We start from the raw sequence: 21,995 nt of genomic DNA, 5'->3' as shown, positions 1-21,995 counted from the left end.
CAAAGAGTTACGTTTCTTCGTGTTTTTGCGAGACTGCTGTCCTAATTGCTTTGAGCGAACTAATGAACAGCATAGTGCTTCTCTAATTGGCTTACACCAATGGTGAGCTGGGGTGCTGGGCGAGTAAAATTGAATCAAAGCTGTACATAAGAAGCAGTATTACGATCCTAATTGGCAAATGAGTAAAATGTGGCACAAAGCCAACTAGGCGGCTCTGAGTACACGTGTGTTTGTTTACTGTAGCCAAGGGCTGTAGCCATGCAGGCCATGCCCAGGATTGAATGGGGTCCTAAGCAGAATTTGATGCTGGTGCATATTTATTGACATGACTTCAAGAATACCACCCTAAAGATTGCTTGCACTGCAAAAAGCATGTCTTAGAGTTAATTAGTAAATCAACATGCTAAACATAGCCTACTGTACCAAAATGTGGCTATGTGTCTTAGCTCGTGAAAAATCTACTGAGACAAGGTTGCTCATAGTTGTTTTGGCTCAATCAAGAGTCTAAATGTTTTGTATTTTATCAGTCATTTAATCAAAAACACTCAACTTCAAACTAACTGTAGTAATTGGCCAAATTGATTTATTTTCCTTTTATCACTGTACAATATTCAAATAAATAAATAATGGGTTAGTGTGTTTAAGAAATGGTCTGTTCGAAACATAAAGAGGAGAGATGAAAAGGCGATGTGCTATTACAGATTTCTGTAGTGATGTAGAATTGGATGGTTTCTTGGGGGCCCTCTGCAAGCCCAGAGTTTTTAAGCATGGGCTGATTTCACTTACACCATCTCTGACAATATCTAATCATTATGGTCAAATATAAAAAAACAAGACATGCAACAAAGCTTATCGTCATTATAGGTCACTAGTTTGGTAATTTTGGCCAAGATAACAGTATGCTCACACAACACACTCCTAACATAGACCCGTGTAGAATTTCTCTGCTTTTAAACAAACAAAAACAAGGGAAGAGGGAAACGTATGTCCAGCCTTCACGTCGTGCGTCTTGAAAGACTGACACGTGCAACAAAACAAAGATTACAGAGAGCGAGAGAGAGAGAGAAAAAGAGAAAGAGCGTGAGAGAGAAGGGTAGGGAGAGCGAGAGAGGGAGGGCAAGAGCAGACCGCTCTCTGTGTGAGCGAGCTTTAAAGATTGCCGCGGGGGGTGATGGAGCAGCACATACGCCCCCGCAGCCAGGTTGGAGGAACTCCCCCTTCAGCACCTTGGACAGAGGCAGCGCTGCCCGCCGGAGATTTTCACTGGAAGTGGGAAAGCGCAGGCTCACAGTCGGGTCAGCTGACGCCGCTCGTGGTCAGACACTTCTTGCTGCCAGCCCAGCCATTATCCGGGTTTTAGCGCCAACGAGTTACTTCATGAATATTGAAAAAATCTTGCTCTGGGCGGGTGACGAAAAGGGAAAAAAAGGCCATCTTTTTATAGTTTCGCTTTTCTTTTCCTTTTAAACTTATTTTTTTCTGCCCACAAGCGAAGAAACTTTACCCGAGTCTAAAGAGGATACGCCGCAAAGAAAGTGTAATTTTTAAATCCCTTTCTCAGATTTTCTGAAGTTTTTTTATTTTTATTATTATTATCTTTTTATTTATTTTTTAATCACAGGGCGCGTCTCTTCTGAGACAATTTTTTTTTTACACTTCTTCAAAGATGCTGCTTGAACATCCAGGGTCAAGCTGTCAAAATTCTGGAAATTTTTCCCGGTACAGTTCGGGTCAAGGTAAGTCACATTTCCTTTATATAACTGATTAGCATTAGATTTAATCAGGAACAATGTTTATATTCGTGAAGCACACGTGTTCATTTTGGGCCTACTGAAGTCTTTAAGTGAATATGAAATAGTCAATAATGCAGCAAATCACACATGGGCCACAAACTCTAACAAGCCTCTCACTTCATTATATCCAAAGAAACCAAATCTGAGCAAATAGACAAAATTCATAGAAATGCTAAGAGGTGTTTCTTTATAGAAAATGTATGAATTTTATGAATCCATAATGAGCAATCATTGTTGGAGAATCGCACGACCAGATGCCATGCGCCGCGGCTGTCATTTCACACCACAGCCAGTAGTCGCCACGGGAGCGCAGTGAGACCCACGGCGGTTAAAGGCAGCAGGCTCTGAGCCGGACAGCATAAGCGACAGACAGCGAGCAGACAGCAGAAAGCCGCTCCCATCCGCACAGCAGCCAGGCCGCATGTTCAACAGGTGTCCCGTTTCTGGTCTGACAGGTGGAACACCTGAGGTCTGTTGGGACGAATAAGGAAAGAGATAAATTATTTGTTGTTGCAGACGTAAGATCTTCCCATCAAAGATGTTTCTCAAAGTAAACGACAGAATACAAAAAAGAATGGAAAATGCACTCTGATACCGACTTTTAAAACAATTTGAACGATATCTCCTTTTAGTCGATTTGAATTCAAGAAAAACAAACAAAACAACCGGATGTATTTGATCGTCTTTGCAACTTTCCCCAACTGACTGTCCATTACTCTGATGGCCATTTTATGGCTTTGTTGTCACATTATTGTTGACTCACCCCCTCCTCCTTCAACAGCCTCCGATCAATATGACATAAGAAATATCTTATCACAAAGCTGAAAAGTAACTGTGGGACCTATGAACCCCACACCTTTCTCGAAAACGCCTTTCATATACTTCGGAAATGCAGGCAAATGGGGCATTGATTTTAGATTCATCAGCGGGCCCGGCCGGTTTGTGGCTCTACCTGTGATTTCCCAAGGCTCTCTTTTGTGCCAAAGATCAGTGTCAATAAAATTCATTGGGGTGCTGGCCCGATCAACATGTTATTGAACAGCCAATCTCTCCCCTAAACAAACACTTGTCTGTCAATGCTTGGTTCACCTGCGTGCACAAGTAGGAGCATCGTGAGTATTACTTGGATTTTTATTATTTTTTAAAAATGAAATATTGCAGATTATGTCAAAGGTTTTAGTTTAATAATAATAATAATAATAATAATAATAATAATAATAATAATAATAATAATAATAATAATAATAATAATAATAATAATAGCATTTATTTTATCATTATTATTATTTTCCGTTTTTATTTTTTAACTACTTATAAGTAGTTTGCTCTCACGATGTTTGGACCCACGACACATCTTTGAACCAATAATAATGATTAATTGTTTGCAGTTTGTTCTATGCTGACATAAAACAAGCCCTGTGGGTTGAATTTGCAATATTTCTTTCTAAAGTTAATTCGTTTATTATTATTATTATTATTATTATTATTATTATTATTATTATTATTATTATTATTATTATTATTATTATTATTATTATTATTATTATTATTATTATAACAATGTTTTGGTTACCTTATTCCTGACTTTTCTATTGTTTCGTAGGCATGAAACGGTACTATTTTCATCCGTGCTATATTTTTTGACGTTCCACCTTTACAATAAAAGACAAATTGACACTTTTTTTACTGATTTATTTCTCCAAACGATAACAAAAGACAATTCATTCTTTCTGTTTTACGTCCAAGTAAAATGTATCCAGTTTTTTTCTCCCAGAATGAAACTGATAGATTACAAATCAAACCAATCCAATATGAACTTGAAAATTTAAAGAAAAGTAGATTTTTCATCGACGTGGGGTTTTTTTTATACAAATAAATCAAAAGAAAATGTGAAGGTAAGAAAGAAACACTGATCCATGCTGTTCTCATCAGCAGCTTTGGTTTGACGCCTCTCTGAGCGCTGAAGCTCTACTAGCTTCTTCTCCTCTCGCCTCCTGCTCATTCCTCTTCCGGGTGAGATAGTCGGTAGTTGATGTTGATCTATCAGCCTGTCGCCCAGGAAACGGCGCAGCTAGCGTAATCCGGTACAGGCTCCAAGACAGCGAAGCATAAAAAAAAAGAAAAAAAAAAAAAAAAAAAAAAAAAAAAAGCGAACTCCGCTGCGCCCTGGCGAGCTTTGGTGCGGGACACTTTGCTGGCCAAATTTTTAAACCACCTGCAGCGCGAGGTTTGGCGTGTATATGTGCGTGTGCGTGTTATCGTTCGAGCTAGAATTGCTTTACTGTAGGGGTAAATCATGAGGTATGGAAGGGCATGCTGAGCGTAATTGTCCCAAAGAGGCACCAAGTAACACGGAGATGCTCCTCGCTCTGCTGTCACACAGTGAGGAGTTACGGAAAGGTAAAAGCCATAGACACGATTTCTGCATCTTTTGAAGTATTCTTTATTTAACAAACGTTTCTGTGTAAAGTATGACTCAATCTGCTAAATTGTTGGTATAGGCTGGTGGGAGACGTCTTGATACGTTTGGTTTATTAAACTGGCGTGTATATCTGCAGGTATTTCATTTCCTTGAGGATCAGTTTTTATGATTCGAACAGCTTAAAGAGCAGAGGCCATATGTCATTTTTGCACGTTGGGACAAATATATTTATAGGATAAACATTTGACCTTTGATCTACGTGAATTCAGATGAGCGAATGCAGTTTGGTCACAGTTTGAATCCGGAAATGTTTTCTCCGGATTTAAAAAAATATATATATTATCATTATTTTATTTTTTTGTTTAACAAAGGTTTATTACATGATGCACAACTTCAGTCATGCAGAAAAGTGGCAATTTATAATTACAAGTGTTCTTCCGGCAATTCAGAACGGCTTACCATGGCAGCATCAGATCAAAAACGATATATATATTTCTACTTTTTTCTAGTTTTAGTGTTACATATAGGGAAATAAACTGCTTGCGCCCCGGTAGTGGTGTAAACCGTGAGACCACAGGCCTGCAGCTTTCTAGTTTTACTGAGCTGCTCTAAATTATGGATGACCTGAATACACCTGTTCCTGACGCCGCTTGCTGCTGCTGATGCAATGGCTCCTCAATGTTTCATGACCTGTCCTCCCGCAGAACAATAGCGACGCGACTCCTTGCAGGAGCTGCACGAAGTGCTGGAGCTTAGTTTAATTAGTAATAAAGAGGCCGAATAACATCGTATCTGGCATTTCGGGTATATTTGTTTTGCTTCACTTTGGTGTGGATTTATATGCAAAAGAACAGACGGCATCGAGGTTTAAAGTGGTTGTTTATTGTAAGGTATTGAGTTTTTCTTCCCGCAATTTTGCAAAACTAAGCCTTGGAAAATGTGACTTGTTCCTAAAGGCATTGATCGTTTTGTTAAACCGTAAAAATCTCCACCTTACTGTTTAATTCGGATCCAATTCTTAATTAAACATAAGTTACAAACAGTACATCCTCAAGCCCAATTAAATTTGAAATGTTTCCTGGACGTTTTAGAAAGTATCACATCTGAATTTTAATTATTTATTTGTTTAACCGTCTAACACGAAGAAATCACAAACGTTGAGGTAATCCCAGCAATAACTGGATTAGTCTGATTTCTTCTCGCGATTAAAAGAACAACTGAGAGATCATTCGAAGAGTTTACAGGTTATTTTCACCATAAGAGAATAAAAAAAGTCATATCGCAGGCCAGTGACGTAGGAAATAACTAGACCTGCCCAATCATCGAAACAGCTTCTCTCGATTACGTGAGAGAATATTTGTTTAACTGGCACAAAAAGAAATAGTTAAGACATAATTGTATTGTCTTATGCATTTTGGGTTTCATTCATTCATTTATTTATTTATTTATTTATTCTTTTCTATTATTTAGACTTAATGTTTATGCAGGAACTTACAGGTGGATCATATTTATTTTATTTCATATTATTTCATATTATTATTATTATTATTATTATTATTATTATTATTATTATTATTATTATTATTATTATTATCATTATTATTATTGTTGTTGTTGTTGTTGTTGACAAAGACCTATTCGCGCGATGAAATTCTTATAATAAGCATACAGTTTCATAGATATGTTTGTATTATTTCACAAAAACAATAATGAATGACTTCGTCCCGTTTTTTACCGTGAAAGGCCGTGCCACGTCATAGAAACAGGCGTCTTTGCTTTTACAGACATTCCCCTGCCGTTGTCGTCCAACATCCCGTGATTCCCGCTTTGCCTTTTCTCCGACAGAAATTCCCGTGTGCGCAGGGTGCAATCAGCACATCGTGGATCGCTTCATCCTCAAAGTGCTGGACCGCCACTGGCACAGCAAGTGCCTGAAATGCAGCGACTGTGAGGCGCAGCTGGCGGACAAGTGCTTCAGCAGGGGCGACAACGTCTACTGCAAAGACGATTTCTTTAAGTGAGTCCCCTCCCCATTTTTTTTAGATGATCACTATAACTACTAATATATATTTTTTGTCATTATTAATTAATTAAATAGTTAATTAATTAATGGGAAGCCTCTCGTGTCCAAAAGGAGATTTGGCACCAAATGCGCGGCCTGTCAGCAGGGGATCCCGCCCACCCAGGTGGTGAGGAGAGCGCAGGACTTCGTCTACCACCTGCACTGTTTTGCCTGCATCGTGTGCAAGAGGCAGCTGGCCACAGGTGACGAGTACTACCTGATGGAGGACAGCAGGCTGGTCTGCAAGGCCGACTATGAGACAGCAAAGCAGAGAGGTGAGCCGACAGACTCTACAATTGGATGTGCAAACGGTGCCGTCAGAAATACTGTGCTGCACATTTGGCCATCTTTCCACCGGGAGTTGTACGTTTGGCGCGGCGGAGAGGTAGTCTGTAACTGCGACCTACCGGCGACAGTTGCGTCATTTTCAGCAGATCAATCATTACTGAACAGCAGAAAGTTCAGAAAAGATGAAAAGGGGAACGGAAGGGAGCGGGGTTACAAGTTTGCTCTCTAAGGATTACCTTCCAATAACATTTGTGATTCCAAATAAGGTTATGAAGGAGTCAAAAGTACAGCTTAGAAAGGCTGATCTGTGTGGGAGGGGAATTGTTCGCTCATGCAAGGCACAAAAATGATCTCTTTTTGCAAGATTGGCCCAAGTTATGAGCAAGCTTGGCGACTGTTTGGGGACTCCTTGCCTGGGGCCCCTGGAAAAAGCTGTATGTCCAACAGGAAGTATACATTAAAGAAATCCCTCATATTTTGAAAAAGACATTAACTGAGTTTCAATTTCAAGCTGATTTAATTATTTCTGTTGTTTGTGCCTCAATTAAATTTTATATATGCATAATTTCAAACAAGCTGCTTCAAAAAATATATATATATATTTTTTTTTAAACTTTCACATAATTTGTAAATTTGAACCAACCTTCATAATATGCTACCAAGAACATCTACAGATGTTAAGCCGTAATTTAAAGTGTTTGTGAGCCGATTGCAAACAAATACTGACCTGGATGCCCTAGAACAAAACAAGTAATACTCACTGTATTACTTGTAGGTCACTATAAATAAGTAATCTACACGTAATACAGATCACTTAAATCTGTATTATTTGTGCCCGTAGAACGCTCTAAATAAGCTACATTGTTCTGATCAACGTTTTATTTAACATGATTTAAAAGGGAGCAGGTTCTCAGACATTACCACTGCATTCCTTTTTCATTTCTGTAGCCTTCTTTAGCTCACACGTTTGTGAATCCCAACAGGCTCATTCCAGGCCTGGGCAGGCCAAGCGTGGTCAGGGTTTTATCTCTCCATCTGTTTATCTGTAATTTACATGGCTGATTTATGTGGGGAGATAACACAAGTTTTTGCAAAAAATACACATGTTTATTTTGCTAATGACATGGTGCAATTACTCAGGCAGCATCCATTTGGGATGATGGTTTTTGCACTTTGCTGGGCACTTTGGAACAGATGTTCAGACAAGCAGCAAGTGTGCGTGGATTGCATTACTATAGTTTATAAACAGGGAGACACGTATTCTATTTTGTAAAATCACAAAGTTGAATATTACAAATGATCTTCTTGCAGCTATACTGATTATGTGCTTTTATTAGCATGTTGCACACTAAGGCTGCTCGCGGAGAGCTCTTCACATCAACGTCAGTGGCAGTTTTTCATTGTGACAGCAACACTGATAAAACATAAATCCCACAGAGCATTTATGCATACTTCACTTTGTGTCTGCTTATTTTTCTTCTGCTTACTGTTGCATTCGTATCCATTAATATCATGCTGGAGCTAAAAAATCATAAAAAGCAAAAATGACTTTTAGGGTCACCAGAAGATTGCTTGTGTTTCTTGCAGAAGCAGACTCCACCGCAAAAAGACCCCGGACAACCATCACTGCTAAACAACTAGAGACGCTGAAGAATGCCTACAACAATTCTCCAAAACCGGCCCGCCACGTCCGGGAGCAGCTGTCGTCAGAGACGGGCCTGGACATGCGGGTTGTCCAGGTACAGTACATTATTCTCTATTAAGAGCTACTCCATTAGTGTCCTGACTTCATTATCAAGGGACAATTGAGGCTGATCTGGCACATGGCTCACTGTACGAACAAGTGTGCGTATGAACTTATAAGAGGAAGTGGGGCGGGAGGGATTTATGGCCTGATGTAGTAAAATGAAGTCGGCATGAAAGTCGGCGTTGTTTAAGTGCAAGTCTCGTTAACAATACTGAGAGGGCCCCTCGCATATTGTCCGCTACTGAGGAGCCTCGCCGCCGGTTGCTGTAGGTGTTAGTCGTATATATTGTTTTATTTGCAAGGACAAAACTGGGGACAGAAGCCACTAAAATGCCCCTCATTATTCAGTAAAAGGGAACGGGTGGAGAGGGTTCACACAGGGTGGAATATCATTAAGAAGAATGTTGAGTTGCAAGCTTTGTGCGCAAGTGACCTGAATGAGTTACTGCTAAGTGTGAGATTAAGGATTCAAGTGAGGACAGTTAAAATTTAGACGTTACAGTGAAAGCAGAGATGAGTTAGGATCAAAAGCGCTGCAAAAAGTTTTAAATGGTTTAAGGAGTCAAGAGGTTGGAGAAGTATGGAAGGGAGTTAATGATGTCATAAAGCAGCTTTAGGGGAAACTGGTCCCAGGTCAAAGGTCAATATTCTTGTCTTGGTTTTTAAGTATGAAGTGATCATTAGAGTGTGAAAATCACTAGGTATGATTTTACAAAATGAATCTCTTGATTCATTTTGTAAAATGAATTAAATTAAAAATGTTTTAATTCAAATTTTTTTTTTGATGAATCACCACTTGAAAATCAAGTGACATTTCAACTTATATTTTTACACCTATTTCTATGTATGTTTTGGTCATTTACTATTACATTTGCCATTTCTGACGTCTCGCTTCTTTCACCCTTCAGGTTTGGTTTCAGAACCGACGAGCGAAAGAAAAACGACTGAAGAAGGACGCCGGGCGACAAAGGTGGGGCCAGTATTTCCGCAACATGAAGAGGTCACGAGGAAGTTCCAAGTCTGACAACAACAGCATTCAGGAGGAGGGCATGGACAGCGATGCCGAGGTGTCCTTCACAGGTATGTTTTGTTTTTTACAAATAAGAAGAAGGTACAGACACATGGCATGCCTCAGACACAAAGAGACTGAAACATAGTCATTATTTACATTGAAGTTCTTTGGTATTTACAGTAAACACTTTTAATATGCAGAGTTGTCTTTTTCTTTCAGCATTATGTAAAATTTTCGTTATTTCACAGATTTTATTGTGTACAGCTCGTTGCTGCTTTTGCTTAGAAATCTACCAAAGATTTAAAAAAATGATTTGAAACAGAATGCAGCACCAGCTATGATGCATCTCACACAATATCGCAGAAATGCAGATGTTGGTGGCCTAGAGCAAACAAAACAGAGTTATAAAAGGCAGTAGTGAGAATAAACATTGTAGTATAATACTTTGTTTCAAATATCGTCATGAAGTCAAAGTCAACAAAGAATATTGCATTCAACACTGTGCTTTTGTAAAAAAAAAAAAAAAAAAAAAAAAAATTTAATGACACAAAGACATAGATTAAAAGGAGAAAAAACTGACACCTCCTCTAATTACTTTAACTAGCAAACATGAACTTTAAAAAAAAATAGGCAAAAGGAAGGGATATATGCAAAATCTGCTCTTTGTAGCATAATCTATAATGTAATGACTGACCAAACAGTGACTTTGTTTGCCGTATCTCCCTTAACATATCCAGATTTTGTCCAGTGTTCGGATAGATTTTGCAGCTCTTATTGGCAAATAAGTTATGATACCCAAACATAGGGAATCCTCCATGACTCTGCTTTAGCCAGATAGAAACATGTGACAAACGCTGCTACCGTAGCCAAGCAATTTGTCACTTCTGCTACGACTACAATAAAAATGTTTAAAATGTCCACCCCCGACACAGTGATGCAGTCCAACATGTTTTCTAAAATAAATTAAATTTGGAACAAAAGTTTACATATGTGAATGCCTGATGTTTGCAAACCTTGCAAGTATATTCAATGTCTTCACAGTAATGTTTACAGATTTACAGTAGTTTACCCTGTGACTGAAGCCATTAATCAGATTGATTAATGAACATATGTTTGCCTACACTTCAGTGTATAGGTTAGATAAATAAATTAATTAATTAATTAAACAAAATCTGATGGGATTCACTACTGAAGATTACGTCAAATCAACCGTTTCTACTTTTTTTTCCGTTTCTTCTTGCACAGATGAACCGCCCATGTCAGAGCTTGGCCACACCAACAGCATTTACAGCAGCCTGAGCGAGTCCTCTCCAGCTGTAGGAGGACGCCAAACTGGCAACAACCACGGCTCCTTCCCACTGGACCACGGCACTCTTCCCTCCCAGGACCAGTTCCACGACATCCGCTCCAGCAGCCCCTACGGTCTCCCCCAGTCACCAGGCTCCCTTCATGTCCTGCCGAGACACCAGCCTCTCATCACCAGCCTCGTTTACCCCGATTCAGGCCTTTCCATCATGACTCAGAGCGGCGGACCCGGCATCAACCCCTCCGTGAGAGTCTCCATGGGGGCAGCCAACGGCCCCAGCTCAGACCTCTCCACTGGCAGCAGCGGTGGGTACCCGGATTTTCCCGCAAGTCCTGCGTCTTGGTTAGACGAAGTGGATCATGGGCAGTTTTAATTTTGTCAGCGAGGAACTTGACTCTGTTGTCTTCTGCTGGCATTCTTTTCGTGTTCTGTTGGACTGACAAAATGCGGGATTCATGCAAAGGGGCGGTGTCTGTGTAAAGTAGCAGAACACTGGTCAGAGCTCACTCGTAGCTGCCAGATTAATTTAATATACAAGAGAAAATAAAAGCAAAAAAAACTCTCCTTCATTTAAAACATTATTACATTATTTTTGCAAATTACCAATTTGTCACTAAATCTATTCTTTGTAAATGCCACTCTGGAGTCTTTTAAACCAAACTAGCTAGTGGATGAGGAACTGATAAGGTTAGATGTTAGACGTATATTTTTTATTTATTTATTTATTTTTATTTTATTTCACTTTTTGCTCAAATCCCAGCATACTTCTCTCATTTGACTTTATCACTTTTAGCATGATCAGGTGAAAAATCCAGTTCAATGCGTAGCATCTTTAAATGTCTGTTTGTTGCCAAATGTCTATACGTAAGTATATACAAAAGTACACTTAAATATACACTTAACATTTATGTTCTATAAATGTGGAGACTTTATTTTTATACAAATCTGACTCTTGGACATAAAGGAAGGAGCTGGGCATGAGGACTTTGTACATTCTTGAAAAATGTAGATATGTTGAAATGGTACCTAGGGGTCCAATCATTTCTATGCATTTGTGTGTTCTCAAATGTGTCTCGTTTGCTTTGTCGTACCGGAAACCATTTCAAAGATGAACTGTAGAAATTGGAATTGGGGATTGGGATTGGATGTATATGTTTGTTTATGTGGAAAATGTTTTATGTATTATTTATTCCCTACTGTAATTATGATGATTCATATATAAATAGCAGGACTTTAATAAATTTCACACCTTACAGAACATGGAGCTTAGGTCTGTTTTGTTGGTCAGTGAAACTGCACATCGTACAAGTAAGGGATATCCGGTTTACCTTAAAGTATCTGCAGTTCCCTTCCATTCTGATAGTGAAACTGGAGAAAGCCTGCAGTTGTGCCTATGTCTGCAAATTGCGTATCTGGCTACCTACCAGCACTGTATCAGGGGTTCAACAGCTCTTTAGTGGAGAAATTTGATGCAGTCAACTCATCAATTCAGAGATTACTGGGCCCTGTTTCCCCAAATGCCCCGATGGGAAAGGAATCTCCAATCCATTATCCAAGAAGGGATCGAGTGCCCCTCGTGAATTTCCTCATTTGTTTAGTTATTCAAAGTCGGGTTCAATTAAATAGATTAAACAGTAAATGTCCGCGTCACTGTGTTTACGTGAGTGGCCCGTGCCAGTATGAGTGTGTGCGCTCGCATGTTTATGCATTTCCATTTAGTATAGTCAGCGTTCGGGCTCTGTGAATGTTTTTATGTTTTCATGAATACTTTCTTACATAATCTTTAGGTAATGAGTTTTACAGGCTGTTGGATTTAGCAGCACTGGCGAGACATTTGAACATGCTTTAAAAGCAGGAAAAATAATTGTTTTTCTTCGTCAAATATATTTTATGAAAGTAATTTTTTTCAAAGGTGACAGGATTTTACTTAAAACTAAAATTAAACATAGCTTTAAAAAAAGTGTAATAGAAATAAATGTATTAAATGCATTCAGTCAGAATGAACAAAATACTGAATAACATTCTAAAACATAAACTATTGAAACTCAGCATTAATGTCTCTTTTTGTTAATTGTTGTGGCATTTTGTAAGTAATCAAAGCTTTGCACATCTAGACCATTTATGTCTCTTTTGTTTGAACAAACATATTTTTCACATGCCATTTTAACAATGTCAGATTTTAGTCTTTTCCAAATGTTAAGCAGTCACAGGTCGTTGCCCAAAGCTTGAAATTGAATTTTTTTTTAAATTGGATTCACAATTTGCTCTTTATCACAGTGTAACATATTTTGTATTAAAACGAATTCCTCTCAACACTGTTAGCATCTCCAGTAACTCATACAACACAATTATTTACAGATATAGTATTTCTTTCGTAATGGACTTTATTTCATCAGCTGTTCTTTAGGTGTCTAGTAAAGAAAGCACACTTTTTAATATTTTCTGGATATCCATTTCACATGTATAAAGATTTCACATTGTTCTTTAATCCAATGTTTTTCAATAAAAACTTTGCATGTGAATGGAAAGTTCAAATATAATAGAAAATCGAAGTTTTGCAAGATCTCTATATTTTTGTTGAGGCATAATGAAAGCCATCAAATCTTTGCACATCTAAATGTCTTACTCCTTTTTTGTTCTCAAAAGCATAAGACAAACATTGTTGTTTTTCTGGTTCCTTCTGTGCTTTGACGCAGTTGTTGCCTTCAAGATGGCTCATAGTTACGCTGCAACAAAGCCACCTCAAATATTGTATGTTAAACCATTGATATTAGTTCCTCTTTTGCACAATCTTGGAAAAACTCTTAGTATCAGATTAGTTGGTCAAATCTCATAAATGTCCTGGTTTATGGAAATGTTATTTTAAGATTATTTAGGCCATGTTATGTAAAGTTATGGTAGGGGTAGAGAATATTATAATAGTTTAAGTGAGAACTATTTTATTTCAGACAGTTGCTCTAACTAGAAGTGCTTTAAAGATTGTATGAGATCATTTTATACTTTATTTGTCAGTCAGCTTTGTTCTTGTCCCCTTGTTGCATTGCATATTTATTTGTTTTAACCTTAAATACAACAGTATTTTATGTCAAAACAAAAATCTATTTCATGTTGGTTAACTCTGTGTTAAACTAAAAGGAAATATTTTAAAACATGACAAACACTGAGGAGCAATACTACATGTTTTCACGTAGATAAGTGATGATTTCGAAACAGTTAAAAACTTTTTTAAAAGGCTGTTCATGGACATTTTAGCAGACATAATAAAAAGGGTTTTACTCCACCTCCATGACACAGTACATATTAATAATAGCAAGATCCACCAGTCCTCATTATGATTTGTTTTTGAGTGCAACCTCAAAGTTCCCCCACAGGTTCCCACAACAAGAAAAGGATATTCAATTGACTCCTTCTAGCTAATGAGGGGATCTTAGCAGGGATCATTGTTGCCTTGCCAAAAGCAGCAGGTGTGTAAACAGAGCCAGAAAATCTTTGGTAAAAACTGTAAAGAGGTGAGAGTAAGGGGTCGTTAATCCACTCTAACACCCAGTTTGGTCAGTGTGGAGGCAGTTTTTAATTGAAATTAGAAAAAAGAATTTGGTACAGAGAGGAAGCTTTTTTTTTTTTTTTTTTTTTTTTCAAAACCTATGAGCTCTTAACTGTGGTGAAAGTAAGAAATTTAGTCAAATAAGAATCCCGGAAGCACATTTCGGGAGCATCTTTGATTTGTGAACAAAGTAATCTTAACAAAAACAGGCAAGCATTACCATGTTTCACTCTTTTGGATTGGGTTTAAAATCCACCATTTTCTGAGAAAAAAAAATAGATTAGGTTAAGTATGCAATTTGCCAGATGAGCTGAACAAGGTTGGTTAACTAATACAATCTTACCTATTGAGTAAGTGGTGGGAAGCTGGCGTGAGAAAAATGTGAGACATAAAGGAGAAGGTAATGTAGGCAATTCAATACAACCTCATTTGGAAGGAAGGAATCACAGAACAATCTGGTTACAAAGAAGTTTGGGAAGGGAATTTAAGTGAATACTAATAAGATTTGATTATAAGATTTTAAAAATCTTACAAAAATATGCACCTATATTTGTCCACCATAAACTCCAAAAATGAAACACTGCACTTTTGGCAGGATTGCACAAGAATCAACAAACATTCATAATACTTAGTTGTCTGTAGAGACAACTTATCTGTCCATTTAAGTCACAGATTAAGCAGCTAAACGATAACAGCTAACTTTGAGTTAAATATTTGCTCATCATTAAGTGTTTGTCTTTAAATTCAACATATTATTTGACAAGAAATTAGGTTAAAGCAAGTTTTTCAAAAGAAGAATAAGAACATCTTAGGAAATGAAAAATAGTGAAATTACTGTGAACATTTCCAGGAAGATTTTTATTACACACGTAAATTATAATTTTACTGGATGCTAAGGCAGTTGAAGTTGCCTTGTGCTCAGCAGCGTCGAGTAAACTGTTGCTTTTAACTGTCCTTTCGGTAAAGGGCTCTAAGACTGGCAGGACGCCTGCTGTCTCTCAAATGGAGGGCTCACACACAAACACACACCCCCACACGCCACCACACGCATACACACTCCCCAGCGTCTTGTCAGCTGGTGCTGAGTAAATCAGCTCTGACAATAACACCTCCCATGGGTCCCACACATCACAGCTACAATTCAGACCTAATGGAGCAGCAAAGGAGGCTGGGGAGGGGACTGCTTAGCTTGTGTGTTTTTGGGCATTTCAGTCTGTGCAAATGTATGAATGGAAGAGGGAGTGAACTTATTTTCATTTTGGAATCCCTGAAGGATGGGACCGCTGAGAGGAGGAAGAGGACTGTGGCGCAGAAATCAGTCAGTTAAAGGAATTTGTTAAACTGGATGACATTCTAATGAAGACTTGCTCTGTCCAACCAATGAATTGTACAAGGGAATGTAAAAAAAAAAAAGCCACAGTTGTTTAATTTTAGCATCTTTAAGAAAGTGAATTTTGTACACTTTAAGAGAAAGGCACCAGCTCTCCATATACACATTCTCACATGCGTGTGATAAGAAAGTTTGAAAGACACAGTTCTTGTGCAAAGACAGGGTGTAAACACAGCACTGACCAGCGACACAGGAGTTTTGTTTATGTTGCAGATTAATGGCATCTCCAGCTGCATTAGAGCAATGTAACTAATCAACATGGTCATTAGCGCGTGTTTTCACTGACAACTTTAATCAAATCCATCACAGCCCCACCTTCTCATTGCTTCCCACAAGCTGCATAATTATTTCTTCATTTCGTCCTCAGACAGGAATGCAATATTCAGTAATATGTCTGCAGTGACTGACTGAAATTCATTCGGGAACTTTCACATTAGAAGTGTATTGGCTAATGGCTCACACAGCCCTTCTTCATATTGCTCCACATTGTATTTATCATTTTTTTAATGAAATTAAAGAAAAAATTCATTTAAAAAATTTTTATGATTTTGTGCAGTGTTGCATCAAAACACTGATTTTCATATTGTTAAAGAAACAGCAGCCTTATTTGAGCGAAAATTCTTAACACTGACCAATCACTTTGCTTATCTTGTGAAATTTGCAGTATGATAAAATTCTATTTTATAATTTATATAATAGTATAATTTATATTTTATCATTTTAATACAAAAAGTATTTTACTGCTAATGATAGCGTTTTGTTTACTTTGGCATTTTTTTGAAGTGATCATCTGTGAAAAGAAAAAAAGAAAAAAAAATTAGGAAAATGCGTTCCATTTATTAACTTTACGCAGATTTAATTCGTTTTCAGTTGACCAGATGTGAGTTTTCGTCTCCACCCTATTTCGTTTTATGCTTAATACATATTTCCATTCACATTGATGTTAAGGCATTAAGTAAGCTTCCTTACAAGGAAACTAAAAGAAAGCATGAGGAGATCTTTTCATATTTTTCAGTAATCGTAATTTGGCTAAATCAAATTAGAATTAGAATGAACTAAAATCCACCTGGTATCAAACAAGGCAACCTGTGGGGAGTCAGTGTTGCTGTTGCAAAAATTGGATGTCATATTTACAATAAACACATGTGACAGACAAAATAAACTCACTACGCCTAACCTAACTGATCTAAAGGAGTTGTCATTGACCAATCATACAGATCATTGTATGATCTGTATGATTGGTCAACTTTCCCAGCACAAAGGCAAAGGCTTGGATGACACATTGTGAGAGACTTATAGAAAAATATGTGACATTTACACTCATACACTTCTATGACAAGTCATGCTGGTGGCTCGGAGAGCTTAACCAGCTGCTTAGGTTGCTTATGTTTTGGTCTGGCTCTCTGCTGTGATAAAGTCTCTACTTAGTTCCTGCTGCTACTATTAAAGTCAGCAGGGATTACATAAGAAGTTGTTTTTTTGATTTCAATATTTAATAAAAAAAAATTAAAAAAAGATATTTCTACTAGCTTTTACATACTTACCACCTTACCGCTGGGATTCGTAGCAACACACGTTTATATTTGCCTCACAGAGGGATAATCACCCTCCTTCTCATTAGCAGGTTTGGCCAAGCAAAGGGTCGTCTTGGGGCTTTTTGGTATCTATGAGGTGTTAACAGCTCCCTGGGGACGGCTGTCTGGCTCTCTCATAACCCTCGACCTCCCCACCCACGAACGCAACGCACTCACCAAACCACTCAGACTCACAGATGGTCTCTGCACCAGCAGCCAGCCACACCGCACTTTTCAATTATTGCTGCAGCCATTGCTCAACTGTCACCTCTCAGCGACGTGGCAAATAGGGGAAGAGGAGAGGGATGTTGGAGGGAAAAACATTCCTGGATGCACAAGAGCAGCAACACAGCTTCCATGTACCCTGTCATCAAAGAGGGTCCGCCTGCTGCAGACTCCTCTGATCTCTAGCTGGAGGAGGCGATAAATCACTTAGTATAATTGTTCTTATTAAAGGCAGGTGTTCAAGAGTCAGGCTGAAGAGAGGTTTTTGTTGGAGAAAAGGAGAAAAGAAATGAGTGTTTCGATTTAAAAAAACTATTTGCAAAATTATTCAGTTTAGAAAATGCCTCCGAACTTAACTTTGTTCATTTCTCCTCCTGTATTTAAATATTTTGCTCCTTCCTTTGAGCAAAAACCCCACAGAACTCATTTTATTCTTTATTTCTTTAATGAACTTGGTTTTTTTATAGCAGAAAAATAACAACCTAAAAACAAAATGCATGGTGAAAAGAATTTTGCAAAAAATAAATTGATTTACAATTCCTAGTCCATAACAATACAAAACGTATTTTAAAATATGTTTTAAATTAAAATAAATAGACATTGCTAATTTACAACATGATTATTGCATGATTATTTAGGGAGATTAATAATTTAGGGAGATAATATGTATGTAAATGCATTTTCATTCCATTTATGCAAAAGTTAAACTGAAAATCTCATTTATTTTTTTGACAAGACTTCAAAATTCTATCTTACGTTCAAAAAATATGAATGTGAATTGCCCAATTGGAACTGTGTCTCATTCTAGTATAAATAAGTAAATACATTTTATGGAAATTGTAAACAGGAGGATTAAATTATGTATAAACAATTGAAATTACAGCGGTCCTGTCAAAATAAAAACTTTATAGATGAAGTGAATTAGCTCAGTATTTTGAGATAGCCTCTTTTACATCTAATCTTTATTTCATTTCAATTTCATTATTCACATTTTATGAACAATGACATTATTCTAATTCAGAGCTGTCATTTGGAATGTGTTTTCTAATAGGTAATCATTTTAGGAAAACAAATGAAGATTGAGGAGAATCCTACAAATTCAGCTACATAAAATAAAATTTTTATAATCATTGTGTCCATTCTGTGTGGGGAATATTAATATAAGTACTTAGTTTTTAATTTTATCTTGTTTTCACTGTCCTATTTGTCTTTCACAGAGAGAAACAAACATCTCCATCCTGCCTAAAGGCCTAACCAACATCACCAAGGTCGGCGTCATCATTCAGCAGCTCTCAATCTGGGTTCGTACGTCTGTTCAAGCCGCTCTGCCTCTTTCCCTCTCTCTTTCTCTCCTGCAACACTTGTCTGTTGTTTTCTTTCCCCATTTATTTTTTTATTTTTTTATTTTTTTCAAAATTGATGTCACAGGATTTCTGGAGAGACGAGTGGTGCTGTGTGTGTTGGGACGGGAGGGAGTGACTGCGGATGGAGAGGACAAGGGGGTGGAGAGGGCATACACTTAATCCCTGGGTCAAGATGTATTTATTGAAGATTAATAACGGAGCAGCAATCTCATCATGCTCTCGATGATTTTATAATTTAGTTTCTGAGGGTGGGGAGGGCAGGGAGAGAGATCAGGGACAAAGACAAGAGGGAGAAGCACAACTATTGTTAATACAGGAGCCCAGAGCAGGGTGGTGAGTTTTGGAGAAATGTACAAATTAAAATGTAAAGAAAATCAAGCAAATATTTACATAATTTTTTGCCTGCTGGAAAGTCTTTATTTGAGCCTATCAGTTGAGATGCTGTGGTCCATTAGTGATTGTCGTTTTGGATTTCTTCTTTTTGATCATTTCGCTGCAAAAGTGAAGCATTTTGTAAACCGTCAGCTTTCCTGAAAAACACACCACAGCTCAACACGACAGTCATGTTGGTATTCGGTGAATGCTCGGCATTTCCACGTCTTGCATATGTAGAGTGGAAGCATTAACCTCATTCAGCTAATGGATCCTTTGGGCTCTCAGGGCCGAGGCAGATGAAGATGTAGAGGAAGAGACCCCTTTTGTCACCGAGCAACAGGGTGTGAAAAAGAATAAAAAGAGATACATTCAAAACGAGGTTAAAGGCGTAGAGTTCAAGGTGTAGTCTTGCAACCAAATTTATTGATACCCCTAATAATGATGAGTGGATTGAATAGACTGTTTGTCCCTGACCTTTGTCATCAGACACACCTTATGCTACTACATCAAAACAGCCAGGCAGACAGATGTCTGAGCAGCGTGACATCCTGCGCAGGACCCCTCAAGATGGTAGGAAAAGAAAGATGGAGGCGAGGAGGGAGGGGAGCACGTGGAGAAGACTTGTTACGGAATGAAGGAGTAGCTGGTCTGCAATTTTCATGGGAGGAAGAGGATGATGAAGGATATGAGGAAGGAAGAAAGGACATGCAAATCCACTGGTTGCATTGGAATCCTGGTTTGGACCAAATATACGATGTAAGTACTGGACTTGGATTTTGACATTTTGCAAAAAAATAAAAAAATTCTTGCAAAAGTTTTAATTTGTTGCATTTCATTTGGATTTTATTTGCTAGGCAGGACAGCAGAAAAAAATTGGTTTTTAGTATTTTTCAACAAACATCAATCTGAAAAGTGTGGTGTTCATTTGTATTCGGTAAGAATTTCCACAGATTCTGGTCTGGACTTTGACTACGCAGCTCAAACACATGAATATGCTCTGAGCTATTGTAGCTTTGTGTTTAGGGTTGCAATTCTGAAAGATGGATCTCTGCTCTGCTCTCAGTCTTCAACAGCCTCTAACCGTTTTGATTTTTGTTTTTTGTTTTTTTCATAATTGCTCTGCAATTATGAAAAAAATGATCTTCCCATTAACTCTGATCAGCTCTATTGTTCCAGCTGGAAAAAAAAAAGAATTATACCCACATCAAGTTGTTGCTGTCACATATAGCACTTTGCAGATAGCAAATAATTTTAGCCTGGACTCTCATAATCATCTTTATCTTCATGACTGCCAAGCCCCCTGCTTGGTTTGTGGCAAACAGTAAAAAAAAAAAAAAAAGAAAAAAAAAAAAGAAAACTCATCACTTTCTTTTGACATGAGCTTTCTTCTTGCCATTCTTCTTCAAATGACATTTTTGTGAATTAAAGTTTATGACTCGTGATTGTTCTATCCACAGATACGTCAACCTGAGAGGTGGATCAATGCTGCTCCTCTGAAGTTACCTCGTGGCTCTTTGCTATTTCTGATTAAAGCTCTCCTTACTTTAAGCTTTTGAGTAACTTAATCTCTTATCTATGTGAATTGTTCCCGAGTTTCATAATGTTCACTCACCAATGTTATCCAGCAAATGTCCTATTCAAAGCTGTGTTCACATTGGCTCTAGAACGCACACAAATGGATATTAGTTACTGATTAGATGACTTCTGATTCTAATCGGTTGCAATGGATTTGATACAAATTTACATCATCTTTTCTAGATTTTAACTTTAAAATGACAATTGTGGTGGCAATGAGGAAAAAATGTGAGACATTTTAAATGAATCCAAGGCCTCCTTCAGCCCTGATTCTTACATCAAAGTTCTTCCCTTTGATCAGCACCTCAAACAAATCTGGCCCCAAAAAGATGAAGGACTTAAAATCTCTTCTTTAGCTGTGGCACATCCCTCCCGAGATGAAACCCATCCCTAGAATTTCTAACCATTAGCTATCAAACCCCCATCTCTGGCTGCATTAAATGTATTTAGATCTAACAAAGTGCTCCCCCCTGACTCCAGCACTTCTTTAAATGACTTGAGAAGGGAAAGAAGAGGAAGAAGAATGATGAGAAGGGGGTGGAAAGCAGGGAAGGGAAAAAAGGTGGCTTGGGAATTTACGGTGACAAAACGACGGGGTCAAGCAGAATGTGTGATGAAGGTATTGATCAGTGAAGCATGCAACCGACATGTGGCCCGAACCCTGACCCTTAAATAGCAAATGAATCTCAATCCAATGGACTAAAGTGTCTGATACACAGTAGAACAGCAGAGATGCATGAAGGCGCACAAATACTGTAGATTTCAGATAAAATACACTGATGTCTTTGCTTGTGCCTTGCCAATATTTTTAAAAGTTCAAGGAGCATGGAAACATTTGCAAGGCACTGTATAATTGGTTGGATGATCATTTCCGCAATTTTACAAAAAAGTTTGCAAGACATTTTGCTTGTGTATGATCCATGTTGTTTGCATGCTTGACAAGGTGCGAAATGAAAAACTGCAGAAAAAAAATAGCAGTTTCATATCCTGCATACTGTGCAAACCACATATTTAAAAACACATCACAAAAAGCTCAAACTAAAGAGATACTGGCTCAAGCTTTTTTGTTCAGCATATAAAGGATAAAAGTTAAAATAATTATTAATCTGTCCCTCTCAAATGAGTGGCATTGCACGTGTAAAGAGGATCTGCCCATGTACAGTACGAGGAATGGACTTGTAATACACATTAACAACACAATTCAGCACTAAATCATCCTGACAACAATTTAGAAAAGATACAGTTGAGGTTAAAAATGTTTGTTGCTCAACATTAATTTGGGTCAGTCTGATGCAGAAACCTAGTAGGCATGCATTTT

At 37.9% G+C, this 21,995-nt stretch overlaps 1 protein-coding gene across 4 annotated transcripts; it reads left to right on the top strand.

Annotated features, from left to right (window-relative positions):
• Positions 1-1,203: 1,203 nt before the first annotated feature.
• Positions 1,204-18,653, top strand: lhx3 (LIM homeobox 3). 4 transcript variants are annotated; one of them, XM_044096563.1, is made up of 7 exons: positions 3,954-4,193; positions 6,061-6,232; positions 6,350-6,552; positions 8,153-8,304; positions 9,221-9,392; positions 10,570-10,935; positions 18,581-18,653. In XM_044096563.1, exons 1-7 carry the CDS (start codon positions 4,097-4,099, stop codon positions 18,607-18,609), a joined length of 1,191 nt encoding a protein of 396 aa, XP_043952498.1. In that variant the 5' UTR covers positions 3,954-4,096; the 3' UTR covers positions 18,610-18,653. The 4 variants fall into 4 exon arrangements, with proteins under 4 accessions (XP_043952497.1, XP_043952498.1, XP_043952495.1 ...); XM_044096562.1 differs by lacking the exons at positions 3,954-4,193; positions 18,581-18,653 and adding an exon at positions 1,204-1,736 and having other exon boundaries at positions 10,570-11,850; XM_044096560.1 differs by lacking the exon at positions 18,581-18,653 and having other exon boundaries at positions 10,570-11,888.
• Positions 18,654-21,995: the final 3,342 nt, after the last annotated feature.

The sequence above is a fragment of the Gambusia affinis genome, linkage group LG17, assembly GCF_019740435.1.
Source record: "Gambusia affinis linkage group LG17, SWU_Gaff_1.0, whole genome shotgun sequence".
Taxonomy (NCBI): Eukaryota; Metazoa; Chordata; class Actinopteri; order Cyprinodontiformes; family Poeciliidae; genus Gambusia; species Gambusia affinis.
Note: the sequence above shows the minus strand (reverse complement) of the source record. Positions and strands in the feature narration are given on the sequence as shown.

Coding starts and splice junctions, on each gene's coding strand:
- lhx3 (XM_044096560.1), top strand. CDS start 4,097: ATGGAAGGGCATGCTGAGCGTAATTGTCCCAAAGAGGCACCAAGTAAC. Junction 4,194..6,060: donor CAGTGAGGAGTTACGGAAAG/GTAAAAGCCATA, acceptor TTTCTCCGACAG/AAATTCCCGTGTGCGCAGGG. Junction 6,233..6,349: donor TGCAAAGACGATTTCTTTAA/GTGAGTCCCCTC, acceptor CGTGTCCAAAAG/GAGATTTGGCACCAAATGCG.